Source organism: Schistocerca americana, chromosome 2 (genome assembly GCF_021461395.2).
Source record: "Schistocerca americana isolate TAMUIC-IGC-003095 chromosome 2, iqSchAmer2.1, whole genome shotgun sequence".
In the NCBI taxonomy this organism is placed as follows: Eukaryota; Metazoa; Arthropoda; class Insecta; order Orthoptera; family Acrididae; genus Schistocerca; species Schistocerca americana.
In genome coordinates, this window is record NC_060120.1 from 461,954,955 (window position 1) to 461,972,299 (window position 17,345).

At 39.1% G+C, this 17,345-nt stretch overlaps 1 protein-coding gene across 3 annotated transcripts in view; it reads left to right on the top strand.

The window, feature by feature from the left end:
• Nucleotides 1-17,345, top strand: part of LOC124594189 (acyl-coenzyme A thioesterase 9, mitochondrial-like) — a 93,976-nt gene that overhangs the window by 38,978 nt on the left and 37,653 nt on the right. For all 3 annotated transcript variants that reach the window (XR_006978149.1, XR_006978150.1, XM_047132548.1), the window contains exons 4-5: nt 1,421-1,541; nt 4,482-4,597. Coding sequence is in view for 1 of the 3 variants with exons in the window: in XM_047132548.1 (XP_046988504.1) it covers nt 1,421-1,541; nt 4,482-4,597 (237 nt within the window). In the remaining 2 variants the exon portion in view is untranslated. The remainder of the gene's footprint in view (nt 1-1,420; nt 1,542-4,481; nt 4,598-17,345) is intronic.

The window sequence follows — 17,345 nt, forward strand, 5'->3', positions numbered from 1 at the left end:
AATAGTGCACTGGCCATATAACTGTGTATTATTGGAGGGGGGGGGGGGGGGGGGGGGGTTTGTGAACAGGGAAAGTAAACATCTGTGAAACACAAATTGTGCACCTGTCAGCTACATCATTTAAAGTAGTCTGTGTTTGACTTCCATCCCCCAAATTTTTCAGCCAGTATAGCAACACCGAGGTCAACAAACGAAGAAATAAAGAAAGTGAACCATCACACGTTGTCTGAAGTAGTGCAGCAGGAGAGCTGGTTTCAAGTATGAGAGCCACTAGGCTAAACCCATCTCCCAGTATGTAAATTAATTTTTTCATAATGTCTTTTAGTAATAATAAACTGGAAGCCATAATAGTTCCCATAATAAGACTACAGGTAATCTTCTTCCTTCAGACCCATAGTATAAGCTGATGTTTCACACCTAATGATGTCACCATTGATTAGACATTAGATAAGTACATTCCTTCAATTTCAAACACCAATAAAGAAAGTAGAAATGTTCTTTCTTGCATTTTTTGTATCTACGTTTCTTGTTCTATGTTTCTTGTCAGTTAATTATCCCAATCGATGTGTTATTTTAATCTACAGATTCAACCATGAAAGATAATCTTCAGAAACATGGAGTGGTTCAATGTATACATTTATAAAAGTGAAGCATCTGTTAGAAAGTAAATCTGTATACTATATCAACAATAAGCTATGTCTGTACTGATATATATTATTGGCCTTTACATGGGCTAAATGTTTGACACAGTAAAATTAACAGGAAATAAGCTAGTTTGAAAAAGTTGTTAATTTCATAGTTTATTTAAACAGCTGCTATTTAGCTCATACTACTAGTCAGATAGATACATGACTGCATTGCAAGAATAACAATCATTTACATCTTCAGTGGTAGAGAACAGTTTGCAGTACACACTGCTGCTTGTCATGCAGCAAATAAGAATCTTCAATCCTGGAATACAGAGAATCAGGCAGCTTCTAATAGTGGATATTAAGAAATGTTTTTCATTTTCTTTTAAAGTTGTAATAAGTTTCAGTTTCTTGCTTCTGTGCAAATGACTGGTATTTCATAAATGATCTGGCAGTTGTGTTGTTACTCCATTTGGTTCTATTCTGGAAACTCCTTTGCAGTTACTGTTGCTACCTTAAATTTCTAGTGGAGTATTATGAAAGATGTCATTTTTGGTTACATGTGGTTTTTGCTCGTCATTCCTGTTCTTTCATCTGACTTCCTTTACAAAGCATATTTTCTCATTAGGTCAATTTCTTGCTCATTTTGAGATATGATTTTAATTAATGTTTGATATAAATGAATTTCTCCAAGCATTTGCTGGTGAACATGATAAAATGAACAACTCAGTGATAATGTATTTCACTATCTTAAACTATTGTATCTCACTGTATGGACATTTTTGTTTCAGGATAGCTTTTCCAGTGTAGTAATTCCACTGAGCACAGATATAACACTGCAAGAAAAGTATGTGACATTTCTTGGGCATGTACGGCTGGGGAGACTTATGGAGGACATGGATATATTTGCAGGTGAGACCTTGTTGGGAATTTGTCTACATTATATGTACTTATGAAATTTAAGGTCACCTCAAATACAACGTGCACTCCCACCTTCTGCATGCTTTCCAAAATTCGTAAATCTAACCATCCAAAATGCTCCACAGCAGCTGGTTACCGTGTTCCTCTGGAAAGAACCTCCTGAGTTGACAGACACCTTCACCTTCATTTCATTACCAGCAGCCTACTTCCCACATTAAAAACACAGACCACTTCTTTCATTGTCTCTCAACCATTACCGTATCACCCTGGATTGGAAAACTGAACCATACCCTTCACCAGTTCTTTGATTACTTACCGTATCCAGCAAATGTGCAACATCCAACCCACAATTCTTCAGACTCCTCTCAAAGTGGTGTTCAACCAACCACCCAGTCTACAAAATATCCCGTTGCATTCTTATGTCACACCCACTCCTAACCCCTTACCACATGATCATTCACCTGTGGAAGATTCTAGTGCAAGACCTGTCCTATGCACTCATCTAGCACATTCTGCTTGAGTCTCATCATAAATATATTCTAACCCATCATACACAGGGCTGCCTATGAAGACAATCACATCATATACCACATCCACTTTAACTTAGCCTTTTATGTGGGCATGACCACCAACCAGCTGTCCATTCAAATTAATGGGCACCAGCAACCTATAACCACGAACAGAGTTGACTAACCAGTAGTGGAATATGCTGCTAAGCACAATATGCTACAATGAATAATTTACACACATCAAAAAAAGTTTTGCATCACCGTGGTTCCCAGAACTCCTGAAGATGGACGCTGACTGTGGATACTGTATCACAGACACAGTCCCTTTGGCTGTTCAGAGATGTCACTAAACCCACCCAAAGATGTAAACAATTATGCATGAGCAGCACTTGTTAGGCAGAGGGGTTCCGACAGTCGATCAGTTCCAGTCATTCCACCCACCAGGAAGGAGGTACATGGCTCGTGTTGTCTGTAGTTCAACCATGCCTAGACAGTCAATACTACAGTACTTTGTGCCAGGAAGGGCTCTCAACAAGGGAAGTGTCCAGGTGCCTTGGAATGAAACAAAGCGATGTTGTTCAGACATGAAGGAAATACAGAGAGACATGAACTGTCGATGACATTCCTTGCCCAGGCCGCCCAAGGGCTAATACTGCTACCTATGGATTACGGCTTGGAGAAACCGTGGCAGCAATGCCACCATGTTGAATAATGCTTTTGTGCAGCCACAGGACGTCGTGTTAAGACTCAAACTGTGCACAATAGGCTGCATAATGCGCAACTTCACTCCCGACGGCCATGGCGAGGTCCGTCTTTGTAACCACGACACCATGCAGTGCAGTACAGATGGTCCCAGCAACATGCCAAATGGATCGCTCAGGATTGGCATCATGTTCTCTTCACCGAAGAGTGTCACATATGCCTTCAACCAGACAATCGTCGAAGATGTGTTTGGAGGCAACCTGGTCAGGCTGAACACCTTAGATACACTGTCCAACAAGTGCAGCAAGGTGAAGGTTCCCTGCTGTTTTGGGGTGGCATTATGTGGGACCGACATAAGCCGCTGGTGGTCATGGAAGGCACTGTAATGGCTGTACGGTATGTGAATGCCTTCCTCTGACCGATAGTGCAATGATATGGGCAGCATATTGGCGAGGCATTCATCTTTATGGATGATAATCCCTGCCCCCATCGTTTACATCTTGTGATTGACTTCCTTCAGGATAACGACATCGCTTAACTAGAGTAGCCAGCATGTCCTCCAGACATGAACCCTATCAAACATGCCTGTAATAGATTGAAAAGGACTGTTTATGGATTAAATGACTCACCAACCACTCAGGGACCTACGCCGAATCGCCGTTGAGGAGTAGTACAATCTGGACCAACAGTGCCTTAATGAACTTGTGGGTAGGATGCCACGACGAATACAGGCATGCATAAATGCAAGAGGGCGTGCTACTGTGTATTAGAGGTACCAGTGTGTACAGCAATCTGGACCACCACCTCTGAAGGTCTTGGTGTATGGTGGTACAACATTCAATGTGTGGTTTTCACAAGCAATAAAAAGGGCAAAAATGATGTTTATATTTATCTCTATTTAAATTTTCTGTACAGTTTCTGGAACTCTCGGAACTGAGGTGATGAAAAACTTTTTTTGATATGTGTATAACCAGTGCCACCTGGATTTCCTCTTTCCCCCTTCTTGCAATACCAGTTTCTCTGATCTATTTAGATGTGAATAATCTTTACGACACATCCTACTATCTCGCAATCCTCCTGGCCTTAGTCTCCATTAGCTCCTGTCCCAGATTTAAATCCACCTCCACCCCTGTCCTCATGCCTCATATGAAACTTATTCTACACTCATATCTTCCTCTTATATATTTATTCCTAACACTCCACCCTCCCTCATCACTGTGCACAGCACATAACTCCTGCTGTCTGCACCAGAGAGAGCTCACGGTTACCACCCAGCATCAACCTCCATTCCTTGCAACCCTCCTGCCCCTGGCCCAGCCTCCTTTCTCCACTCACCCACTTCATCCAGTACAACCCCTCACCCCATTCGAGATGAAGTGCTGGGATAAAGTTGGTGTGCAAGTGCAGGTGCAGGTGTATGTGTATTCTGTAGTTACCGCCAGTAAATGATGTCATTTGCAAACTTAACAACATTTTCAGTCTTATTGAGTTGTTCCCCTTTCCCCAGTCACTGTTTACCCTGCAATTTTGTTTCTCTGATTTCTTTTCTAGCAGTCTGTATCACTATAGTTCCTTTGCTTGGATGCATCCAAATAACAATTCATTTTAGATATTGTTTCTCTGAAATTCAACCTTATTTCTGACGGAACACACAATTCTTGTAAAAATTTCTTGTTATTTTATCAAACCATAATGATATACAAAAATTTTTTCTCAACAGCTTGGGTGGCTCACAAGCACATCTTGAACCCAAGAAAGCCAGCTGGACAACCAACACCATATGTAATTGTCACTGTACTTGTTGATCAAATTGATTTCACTGACATAACTCCTAAGGTAAGAAGTTGTGCTAACAATGCTACAGTTGGAATATAAAATGACCTGTCAGCATGTTTGTACTGTTGGTACCATCATATAGGTTGCCCTTTCAGAAAAATTATAAATAATAGTTGTGAATGGTTTATGGCTCAATCGCTGAATCCTTCAGTATTATCCAACAAATAGTCAATCAGAGGTCAGTCATAGTATACTTATTATTGTGCTCACATGTCAAAATGTTTTGTGTGGTATAAAATTCAAATTTCTCTATGATTCAGACTCCACGTTTCTCCTGTGGGGTCTCTCTACTAGTGACTGTGAAAGTCAGTTCACTCATCATAGGGAGGCAAAGTCACACATCTCCAACAAGACCATCCCAAGTGAAACACAATAGTTTTCATGCAAACCTTCCCTTTACTGCTCTCTTTACTTTTATATGATTTGTTGTACATTTGAACATTTTTGTACACTGACAGACACAAACATAGTACTAAATTAAACTAAATTTGGCTGCTGTTAAATGTTGTTTTTGTTGTTGTTGTTGTGGTCTTCAGTTCTGAGACTGGTTTGATGCAGCTCTCCATGTTACTCTATCCTGTGCAAGCTGCTTCATCTCCCAGTATGTACTGCTGCCTACACCCTTCTGAATCTGCTTAGTGTATTCATCTGTACGATTTTTACCCTCCACATTGCCCTCCAATACTAGATACTAGCCAACTCGCAAGCAACGGCTGAGGAACTGCTGCAGCTGCTGTTTGTGCACGTTTCTCGACAAGAAGAACAATGACCTGCTGCAGCAAGGGAGGAAAGGGGCTCGGCAAGGGTGGCGCCCAGCGGTACCGCAAGATGCTCGACAGCATCCAGGGCATCATGAAGCCCGCTATCCACCACCTGGCTTGGAGGGGCGGCATGAAGCGCATCTCGGGTCTGATCTATGAGGAGACCCACGGAGTGCTGAAGGTGTTCCTGGAGAATGTGATCCGCAACGCGGTGATGTACACTGAGCACGCCAAGCGGAAGACTGTGACGGCCATGGACGTGGTGTACGCCCTGAAGAGGCAGGGGCGCACCCTGTATGGTTTCAGCAGTTAGGCGTGCTGCTGTGCTGCAGCCGGCAACGGCCTTCCGGCCGTGCTTTGGGCGGGGAAGGGTAGAGACGAAAACCACCCAAAACCATGGACCATGCCACAGTGGTATCACTTGGATGTCTCAATAATCAAGACAGCTGTATGGTAGGTGCAATCACATTGGCCAGACTTTTATATAGTCCCTGGAAGCAGTCATCTGCCTTAGTCAGCTGCAAAGCTCACTGTGCTTGGCCCCAAAATCTCCACACCTCCCTAGAGATACCTGCTGCTTTCACATCTGGGAACCCATGCTCCCCTACCTCAGTGCACTTCGCTCTCCGTTGTTACCTCACCCAAAGTTGCTAATGTCCAGCAGTGGCATCTTCATGAGCTTTGCACCTGAACATACCAAGTTGCACATTGCCCATGCCCAGTCTCTACCAGCTCATCTCGATGAGTTCCATCATATATTTCAAGACACAGATATCCATGTAATCCTTTTGTCAGAGACCTGGCTCAAACAGAGTATTCCCACAAGTTCGCTAAGTCTAGACAGCTACATCTTTCTAAGACAACAGATGTAACAGATGAGGGGGCATACATATGCTAGTGTGCTGCACACATCCAACAAAAATGAAGATAAACAAGTGGAATATATGTTCATAGAGATCAAATCCATTAACAGAAAGTGCCTGATGTATGTCCTGTACAAGCATCCTAAAGTAGGCAGGTTTGCCTGCTTCGAAACTGCTCTTTCAAGTCTCGAATGGACATTTGAGCATATAATTAATACTGGCGACATTAACATAAATTTCTTGTATGAATTTTAAGTGGATGCTTTCTTCTTCAAACATTTCACTATTTCACCTTGCTCCTACCCATCATAAGATTAGTGGTCACACTCTCAAAGATATATTTGCAACAAAATCCCCAAATAGAGTAATTCATGCCTCTCAAATATCTGCACCTGGCATGTTTGTTGATGACATAATTTTCATGATGTACTTACTAGAATGTCCCTGAAAGAAACCACAACTGACTACACAACAAGACTTGAAATCCTTTAATTTATCTTAACTTGCAACTAATGTGCAAGAAAGAGTTTGGGGGGATGTCTTCTATTCCCTTATTGCACATAAATGATAAACTTCATGGATTTACTAACAAACTTGCTCAACTACATGACAGATATGCTCCCTTAAATACTGGAAAAGTAAGAAGGAAACCTGTGCCATGCCTTTCTGAAGAACTAAAACAGCTCATGAATCTCAGAGACACTGCACATTGGGCATACAAATTGTGCCCCATGCCTGAAAATTTTATTGCTTGTAAGCAGAAGTGGGGAAAAGTTAGTGAAGCTGTAAGAAATGCAAACCTCAGGAATGTCCATACATTAACTAGCAGTAGAAATAGTTCAGCTGTCATAAGGGGGAGGGGGAAAAAAAACTGCATTGTCTTGGTATAGGCAAAGTAAAAGCTGCAGCTGATCCATTTGTCCAAGCAAAAGAACTGGACCCGCACTTCACATTACCTCAACCACAAATTAACCACAAACAAAACAGACTCATCGACCACTTTATGCATATCAGATCAGCATCTACTGGACATGATGGCATCGCAGTCCAAATGATGACGCTTATTATTGACGTACTATTGCCCACTGGAACATAATATCAGGCTAAGATCAATGTCCAATATTTCAACATTGAATTAAATTAATTCACTGTTGAAACATTGGACACTTAATGAGAAGATCAGACAGGTAGCTACTAGAGATGTTAAAATATTACAAGATTCTCATAAAAGTACAATGAAAAATAATGTTAGTATATTGCATTAGAATATCAGGCAATTAAACAATGAAGCAGATGAGCTCCTTCTTTGTTTAGAAGATTTAGAAACTGAGGGTGGAATATATGTACTACCCCTGTCTGAAGATGATATAGTCACAGATATGAAAGGTATATGTAGGTGCATATAAGCTTTCTGCACATGTAAGTAGGAACACTGTAGAGAGAGATGGAGTTGCCGTGTGTGTAAAACGTCCCCTTTGAACAATTATACATGACTGTCCTTAAATTGACACACAATATTTTTAGCGCAACGCAATCTGACTTTCAATAATCCCTACAAAAGAATGGCCCTGACTAACATTAACCTATACCTTTCACAAATCACTTACCTCACAAAAATCTTCGTTACTCGAACTACTGCAATACAGCGAGCGCCACTACTGCCAGCTAAATAAAAGATTCAAATTACGGAAGGCACTAACTACTGATAGGCATGGTTAGCAAATGAAAGATTTTAATAGAGAACAAACAATGTATTTACCTTAATAGTGTTGAAAAATCATAATATACATAGCAGTTCATGACATCCAGTCTTACAAATTTCAAAACTCTGCCATTTCTCTCCCCACATCCACCACTGCTGGCGGCTCACCTCCAACTGCGCAACGCTACGCGCTGTTCACATCCAGCTGCCCAACACTACAATGGCAGACAACAATGCAAACTAGCCACAGACTGCACACAGCACAGCCAGTGATTTTCATACAGAGCGCTACGTGGCGTTACCAATATAAAAACCTAAACAGCGTACTTACATATGTTAAAATTTATCTTAGTGTAAAAAATGTAATGGTGGTACTTTTATAATTGCAGCTATGTATAGGTCCCCACTGGGAAATTTTCAGCTATTTCTGAAAAGCCTGGGTTCTTTGTTGTGCTATCTGTCAGACAATGGGAAGCAAATCATTGTTTGTGGGGATTTCAATGTAGATTTTCTGAAAGAGTCTGACCAATAGAATGACCTTAAATAATTACTTAGTTCTTTTAATTTGACATCAGTTATTGATATTCCCAGTCAGGTAGTACAGGAAAGCAGCACACTAATACATAATGTTTTCATTGACCATGATAAATTTAATCAAATAAAACCTTTTCCTGTCAAAAATGGTCTTTCTGATCATGATACACAGCTAGTTTCAGTATATGACATAGCTGCATACAGTAATGCAAAACAGTTCTCCAAAATAATGCATTCAGTTAACAATTTAACAATTGCAAATTTTAGGGAAAGGCTGCAACAGTTACACTGGGATAAGGTGTATAGGGAACTTGATGCTAATTTAAAATGTAACCTATTTCATGATACCTCTCTGAGTATGTTTGAAAACAGTTCCTGTAAGAAAACGACTAAAAATAATTGTAAGAAACCATCTTAAAAAAACATGGCTTACTTAAGGGATAAAAATATCTTTTAAACAGGAAAGGAAATGTAGCTTATAACTAGAAGGAGTAATGAACAGGAACAGTCAAACATTATAAAAACTACTGCACTGTATTCATAAGAGTTATTAAAAAATCCAGACATATGTGCATTTGTCTGAGATTAGCACCTCCGATAAGAAAAGTAAAACAATTTGGATTACTGTTAAAAAGGAAATAGAGAAACCGAAAGCACAGGAAGACTGTATTTCTATCAAATGCAGTGAAAAGTTTGTCAACAAATAGAAGCAGAAAAGATTTTAATAATCATTTTTAAGTGTTGAAGAGAATATAGAAAATGCAAGGCTGTATAAGGAAGAGGCAATACCTATACAATTTGATAAAATTGAAATTCAGCCCACATCTCCTACTGAAATTAGGAAAATAATAAATTTACTTAAAAATAAAAATTTATGTGGAATTCATCGCATTTCCAACAGATACTAGAGCACTAAAAACTCGTTCCCAAGAGATAAGTAGGATTCTCAGCCACGTATGTACACTGAAACAGGGCATTTCTCTGGATAGACTGAAGTATGCTATTATTAAACCATTGCATATATAGGGGGATAGGTCTGATGGTAACAACTACTGCCTAATCTCACTTCTGGCAGCTTAGTCCAAAATTCTAGGAAAAGTAAGGTATTCAAGAGTAGCTTCACGTACTTGTTAAAATGAAATGCTAACAAAATGTCAACTTGGTTTTCAGGAAAGCATTTTCAACAGAAAATGCTGAATATGCTTTCTCTGATCAAATATGAAATACTCTGAATAACCAAACATTTTTTGTGATCCCTCAAAGGCTTTTGAGTGTGTGAAATCATGATATTCTTCACGACAAGCTTAAGTATTGTGGTATGATTGGGACAGTGCACAAATGGTTTAGTTCATATTTAACTGGAAGAATGCAGAATGTTGAAATTAACAGCACAGGTAGTCTGCAAAAATCAGCAGAGTCCTGTAACTGGGGAGGTATCAAGAATTAACTGAGGAAGTTATAAATAATGTCTTTCAGAAAGCTATTAAGTGGTTGTTTGCAAATGGGCTCTCACTAAATTTTGAGAAAACATAGTATACACAGTTCTGTACAGCAAATGCATAACACCATTAATAAATATAGACTTCGAACAGAAGTCTGTTGCTACGGCAGAATATTCATAATTTCTGGGGGTGTGCACTGATGAGAAATTGAATTGGAAAAACACGTTTATGATCTGCTGAAATGTTTGAGTTCAGTTACTTATGCTGTTAGGGCTATTGCAACAAAAGCATGTAATCAGAATAATAGCTGCAGCCCACCCAAGATCACCTTGCAGACATTTATTTAAAGAACTAAGGGTATTCACAGTACCTTCACAATACACATATTCACTTAGGAAATTTGTTATTAATAACCTTAATATCCCATTTTAGTTCAAAAATAAGAGCAAAGTGCATAGTTACAATGTTAGAAGAAATGATGGTCTTCATTGGTCTGTGTTAAGTCTGTCTTTGGCAGAGAAAGAGGTGAATTATGCTGCACAACAAAGTCTTTGGTCATTTATCAAAAAACATCAAAAGTCTGACAGTTAACCAACCAACATCTAAAAACAATTTAAAAGAATTTCTGAATGACGACTGCTTCTACTCAGAAGATGAATTTTCAAATATGAAGTAGTAATTGTAAAAAGAGAAAAAAGAAAAAAGTCAGACACATTCCACATCATTACAAAATGCTGGATTCATGATCTATGGAAGAAGTATTAATGTAATCTAATGTGATATCTTTAACCTCTCCCTGAGGCATAGAAACAGGGACTAATTTAGCTACTATGTAAAATGGACATTACCACACCACCCTCTGATTTCCGACCTACTTGCATTCTTCCTGTATTGTCCAAGGCCTTAGAATATATAATCCATTATCAGTAAACAAACTACTCAACCACAAATAGCAGACTAGACAAAAACCTATTAGGTTTCTGTAAACATCGCAGCACATCTTCTGCCTTTATAAAGGTAGCAGATGGTCTGAAGCTTGTCATGGGTGCACAAGAGGTGACAATCACTTACTTCTTCGACTTCGACATGTTACTTGCCACATTTAACAGCCTAAATTTCTTGCTAAATGCAATGCAGTGGTTTCGCTCTTGCTCGATGTCTTACCAGCAACGCGTCATGAAGTCACAGGGGGGGCAGGTAGTATCAGGCATCCACAAAGGTTTGATGTTAGGTTCTGTACAATTTTCATTGTATGTCACTGATGTGTCATCAGTTTTGTCATATTGCAAATACCACATGTATACTGATGACCCTTAGTTTTATCTAACAAGGACCCCTTGAGTGTGAGGTCACAAGTTCAGTCTTTGGTAAGGCTCATTTGAAAGAGTTATGACAGGAAAAATATTAGCTCCTAATGACTAGCTATGTGCATCTCGAGGGTGACAGAAAATGAGTGTCTGGGAGGTGCAGAGATCAACCTTCTATGGAATGAACCCATTACATTCATCAAATGGACATTTTTGACATTCAAGAAATTTTTAAAACAAATCATTAACTTGCACCATGAACACTGAATGTAAAATGGCGTGCCACAGTGATCACAAAGGTTCGCACCATCAAGATTGAAGCCAGACTCCTTGGGAATTACAAACTGTGCAGGATGTTCAGGTAGATATCCACTCTTAAAGAATGCGTACAGAATCATATTGGTGTAATGGGATGATGAGAACTGATGAAATGTGATGACATGCAACTGAATACGAAACAGTCTCTTGTGAAACTTATTGTGAAATGGCTATCCTTTAATGTGTAGCTGTGGATAGGGCAATAATATGTTTTATAGGCATGGAAAAAACAAATGTACAGAGGCTGAATTTGTCCCTTGGTTCCAGGTGGTATGAATTAAAGTGTCACAATTTTCATGAGGGATAGTGTGCTCTAGAGAAGTTTGTGTGCAGACCAGAAATCAAGCAAAAGCAAGTTAATATTGACCAGCTATTGACTCAAAGCAGTGCTCATACCAGTATTGTAGTTCCATTATGCCCGTTTTCCCACTCCTGTTTGATGTGATGTAAATGTTTCCTACTGCCCTTGCAAGATCTCACACATGAGAAAGAATCGTAGGGGTCAGCACACCTCCAACTTCTCACAGCACAATATATAACTTTCCAGCCAATTTACCATTGAGATGAACGGTTGACATAGTTGTATATGAATGTGTTAAGGCACTGATGTTAACTGATCCTGATACATTTTCTTAATACCTCCAATTTCCAGGGTCCCTTTCATATGTATTTCCTCTTCAAATCCTGATTGGCTGGCTGGTTGGGGTTGAAAACAAATTTGTTACTGAATGATGGGATAAGTTTGTTTATCTCATCTACACATTTTCAGGCTGATCCAGCAGTTGGCTGTGCATCACCAAGTTGACACTTTCTTTAAAATTTCGTTAACTTACATCTTCCAGTTCTGTAGCACTGTTTGAAGTTATGCAGCCATCCACTGCTCCCCTTGAAATCACTGTCAGGCAGATCCTGCAAATTGTACCAATCATCCGTGAAATGCCAGACACCAGATTTTTTAACAAGCGCGTCTTGTTCTCCCTTGAATATTTGTGATTTTTCGTATGCACTACAGTCATATTGCTGTGGACTTATTGGAAATCTGTTCATAATTTTTTTTATTCCTATGCTGTGGACAATCTTCCACATACATTCTTATGTTGGACAACCTTTACTACATTTCACTGGAGATGGGATTTGTGGCTACATGTCTGACAAGGATGATGAACTACATGGCTCGACACCTGTTTCAGTATAATTTTCACTTGTTAAGCATGTACTGCCTGCATTGCACTCATCATGTACTTTGTCCACACCAGTCGAGTGTATGTGACACCACTGACTCATCTTGCAGTAACACTAATATTTCATCTGACACTTCTTTCTCAATCTCCAAAATTCTGACAAAATGTGAACTTCAGCAACTGTCTTCATAAACATAATACAATGTTTGGTTTGTTTAGCATTGTCATTGCTCTGCTTTGTATCAATACCAATAGCATTGTTGTGAGTTACACGTTGACTAAGCAGTTCAACTACGCCGCATAGCCTGGTGATGCGCTCACCATTGGACACCTCCAGTCCTGCCTCCTGTTGTCATTACCAGCCAATATTGTGGTTGCATAGTAGACAATATGTGGGGCATTGAATGCCGTAAACATCACTGGCCTTTTGCGACCTCTCATTCCAAGAGTTCCTTGTAAGTGCAAAACTAATAAAACCCAAAGACAGCCACTGAGAATCTCACTACTGACCTGTGTGGACTATCAAAATGGGTGCAGGATATAGGGTTAAACTCAAACAATCCAAAACCCAAATGGTACTGGTTGGTCATTCTAAGCCAATTAGCCCAAATTATTGGGAATCCCTACCATCTTTAACCCTGAAAGGGACAAATATCAATGTATGTCCTTCAACAAGAGTAGTCTAGGAGTAATCATAGATGAAAATCTAAATTGGACAGAGCACGTAACTGCAGTGTGCAAAGGTGTATCAGCATCTCGCCATGCCATACAAAAATATAAAAATCTTTTCTTCCTTGACCTGAAAAAGAAACTTGTACAAACACTAATACTTTCAATTGTTAATTGTAGTGTTGTTATCCTGCAAGGCCTTTCTCAGGAAAGCTCACAGCACCTGGAAATGGTTATGAATGCCTGTGCTCATTACATGTATGATGATTGATTCTTTGATCATATTTCACCATCATATTCACAGCTATCCTGGCTGCATGCAGACAAGCATGGAGATTTCCGTACCCTCAGTCTTCTCTACTGTCTTATAACCTGCAGTGTCTCCCATATCTCTCCTTAACTTGTCTGAACAAGATGGCAGAAACACCTGTTCCCATCAGAGCAAAATCCTTTCTGTCCCACTCCATTGTTCGGCCACTTCTTCTCAGCAGCAGGAACGCCACTCTGGAATAACTTGCTGCATCATATTAGAGAACTGAACAAAATCTCCTGCTTCAGAAGAGAGTTATGACTTATCTGCTAAAACAACAATAAAGATTACCACTGTTCCTGTATACACTCGTTACACTTGTACAACCATCTTTACAACCAGATCTTCCTTATTTGCCAGTATTCTTAGCTGGTGCAGTCTCGATAAATTTCCTTATCCCAGAACTAGCTATATCAGAAAACATCTGTTTTGTACACCTATAAATTCCATTGTCATTATTATAATTATTGTCATTATTATAATTATTGCCATTATTATTATTATTATTATTAGCAGCAGTAGTACAGGTGCTGCCAGTATTAACTTTATTAGTTCATGGTCAGTATTATTTACTCACATTGTCACTATAGACACTCAAGTCATTTTGATACTATTTGTCATATTAAAGTTGTTATTTCTTAGGCACTGTGATGTAAAAAAAGGTACTGTACGTGTGAAACCCTGGTCTGATGCACGAGGAGGCCTAATGGCTCAAATCAGATAAGGTTAAATAATAAATAATATTATGAAAAAAGAAGAGTAAGTAGATGAAGAAGAGTGGGAATATGGTACTGTGAGAATAATTTGACAGAGCACTGAAACGTTTACATCAAAACAAGACACTGTAGACTGTAAAGATACCAAGTGTTTTGCACCTCTTAAGTCTCATGGAAGTTCATCTTCTTCATCTTCATACATCTTCCTCAGCTAATTAAAGCATCTTTCAAAAGTAAATAATTACTTTACATGACACTATAGTCTAATTTACTGGTGTAGTTCATAAGGTTTATTGCCTGAAATATATAATAATCAGCTTTTAGTTAGAAACTTTCACAGTTAATTTCACATGTCTGTAACTCAAAAACTCTCAAATTATTCTAACAAAATTTGATAAGTAGTAATACAGACAAATATATTTAGATGCAGAACGACCACTTCAGTCATCTAAACACTATGACCCTCTGAATGAACAAGCTGAATGATATAGCAATTGCAGTGACTGACTGATATAGAACACTACAGATTGACTAAATGGCATACAATTTATGCAATTGGATAGATAAAAAATTTACTCACCAAATGATGGCAGAACACACAGATAAAAGACTGTTGTGACTGGCAAGCTTTCGGAGCCAGTGGCTCCTCCTTCAGGCAGAACGGTTGAAGGGGAAGGAAGAAGGGTGAAGGAAAAGGACTGGAGAGTTCGAGGAAAAGGGGTAAATTTTGGGAAAGTCACCCAGAACCGCGGGTCAGGGTCCTATCGTCCTGTCATGTCTCCTTATCAGTGTTTTCCACATATTCCTTTCCTCTCCGATTCTGCACAGAACCTCCTCATTCCTTATCTTATCAGTCCACCTAATTTTCAACATCCATCTGTCATCTCAAATGCTTGGATTTTCTTCTGTTCCAGTTTTCCCACAGTACATGATTCACTACCACACAATTATGTACTCCAGACGTACATTCTCAGAAATTTCTTCCTCAAATTAAGGCCGATATTTGATATTAGTAGACTTCTCTTGGCCAGGAATGCCCTTTTTACCATTGCTAGTCTGCTTTTGATGTCCTCCTTGCTCCATCCGTCATTGTTTATTTTGCTGCCTAGGTAGCAGAATTCCTTAACTTCATCTACTTCGTAACCATCAATCCCGACGTTTAATTTCTTGCTGTCCTCATCCTTACACTTCTCATTACCTTCATCTTTCTTCGATTTACTCTTAGTCCATATCTGTACTCATTAGACTGTTCATTCTGTTCAGAAGATCATGTAATTCTTCTTCACTTTCACTCAGGATAGCAATGTCATCAGCATATTGTATCATTGATATCCTGTCACCTTGAATTTTAATTCCACTCCTGAACCTTTCTTTTGTTTCCATCAGTGCTTCCTTGATGTACAGATCGAACAGCAGGGGCAAAAGGCCACATCCTTGTCTTACACCCTTTTTAATACAAGCACTTCATTCTTGGTCATCCACTCTTATTATTCCCTCTTGGCCATTGTACATATTGCATATGACTCCTCTCTCCCTATAGAGTACTCCTGCTTTTTAAAAAATTTCAAAAATCTTGCACCATTTTACATTGTCAAACGCTTTTTCCAGATTGACAAATCCTATGAACATGTCTTGATTTTTCTTTAGTCTTGCTTCCATTATTAACCACAATGTCAGAATTGCCTCTCTGGTGCCTTTACCTTTACTAAAACCAAACTGATCATCATCTAGCGCATCCTCAATTTTCTTTTCCGTTCTTCTGTATATTGTTCTTGTAAGCAACTTGGCCGCATGAGCTTTTAAGCTGATTGTGCAATAATTCTTGCACTTGTCAGCTCTTGCCGTCTTCGGAATTGTGTGGATGATGCTTTTCCGAAAGTCAGATGCTATGTCGCCAGACTCATACATTCTACACACAAACATGAATAGTCGTTTTGTTGCCACTTCCCCCAACGATTTTAGAAAGTCTGATGGAATGTTATCTATCCCTTCTGCCTTATTTGATCTTAAGTCCTCCAAAGTTCTTTTAAATTCTGATTATAATACTGGATCCCCTATCTCTTCTAAGTAAACTCCTGTTTCTTCTTCTATCACATCAGACAAATCTTCCTCCTCATAGAGGCTTTCAATGTATTCTTTCCACCTATCCACTCTCTCCTTTGCATTTAAGAGTGAAATTCCCGTTGCACCCTTAATGTTATCACCCTTGCTTTTAATGTCACCGAAGGTTGTTTTGACTTTCCTGTATGCTGAGTCTGTCCTCCCGACAATCATTTCTTTTTCAATGTCTTCACATTTTTCCTGCAGCTATTTCATCTTACCTTCTCTGCACTTCCTATTTATTTCATTCCTCAGCGACTTGTATTTCTGTATTCCAGAGTTTCCCCAGAACATTTTTGTATTTCCTCCTTTCATCGATAAATTGAAGTATTTCTTTTGTTACCCATGGTTTCTTCACAGTTACCTTTTTGTACTTATGTTTTCCTTCCCAACTTACTATTATATTTAATTACTATGCACTTAAAGCAATGACATGTTCGTGATTGTGTAAAAAGAATAAAAAGAAAGAAATCACTGAAAACATGATGCAGCCACAATGACAAAATTAAGTTGAGTACAGAAGTTCACAGAACTATAGCTTATAGCTCTTGTTCATAGGTTGTTGGGCACAATTTAATGACACCTAATAAGAAAGCAATGTCTTGTCTGTTCTGCAGTCATTTTTATTCTTTACTAGAATTCTGCTAGCATGTGGCCCATCTGAATTGTCTGTAGTGTGTGAGAGAGAGTGCCAATAAACTTCGTATAGCTTGGCGGAAGTTAGCAAAGATGAGTGACATTGCCTCAGCTAATGAAATAGCCAAATGTCTGTTGTCAATAGCCGAGCAGATGTCACAGGCATGTGTTCACTGACACATATGTTGTAAATCTGTAATGTGCACATG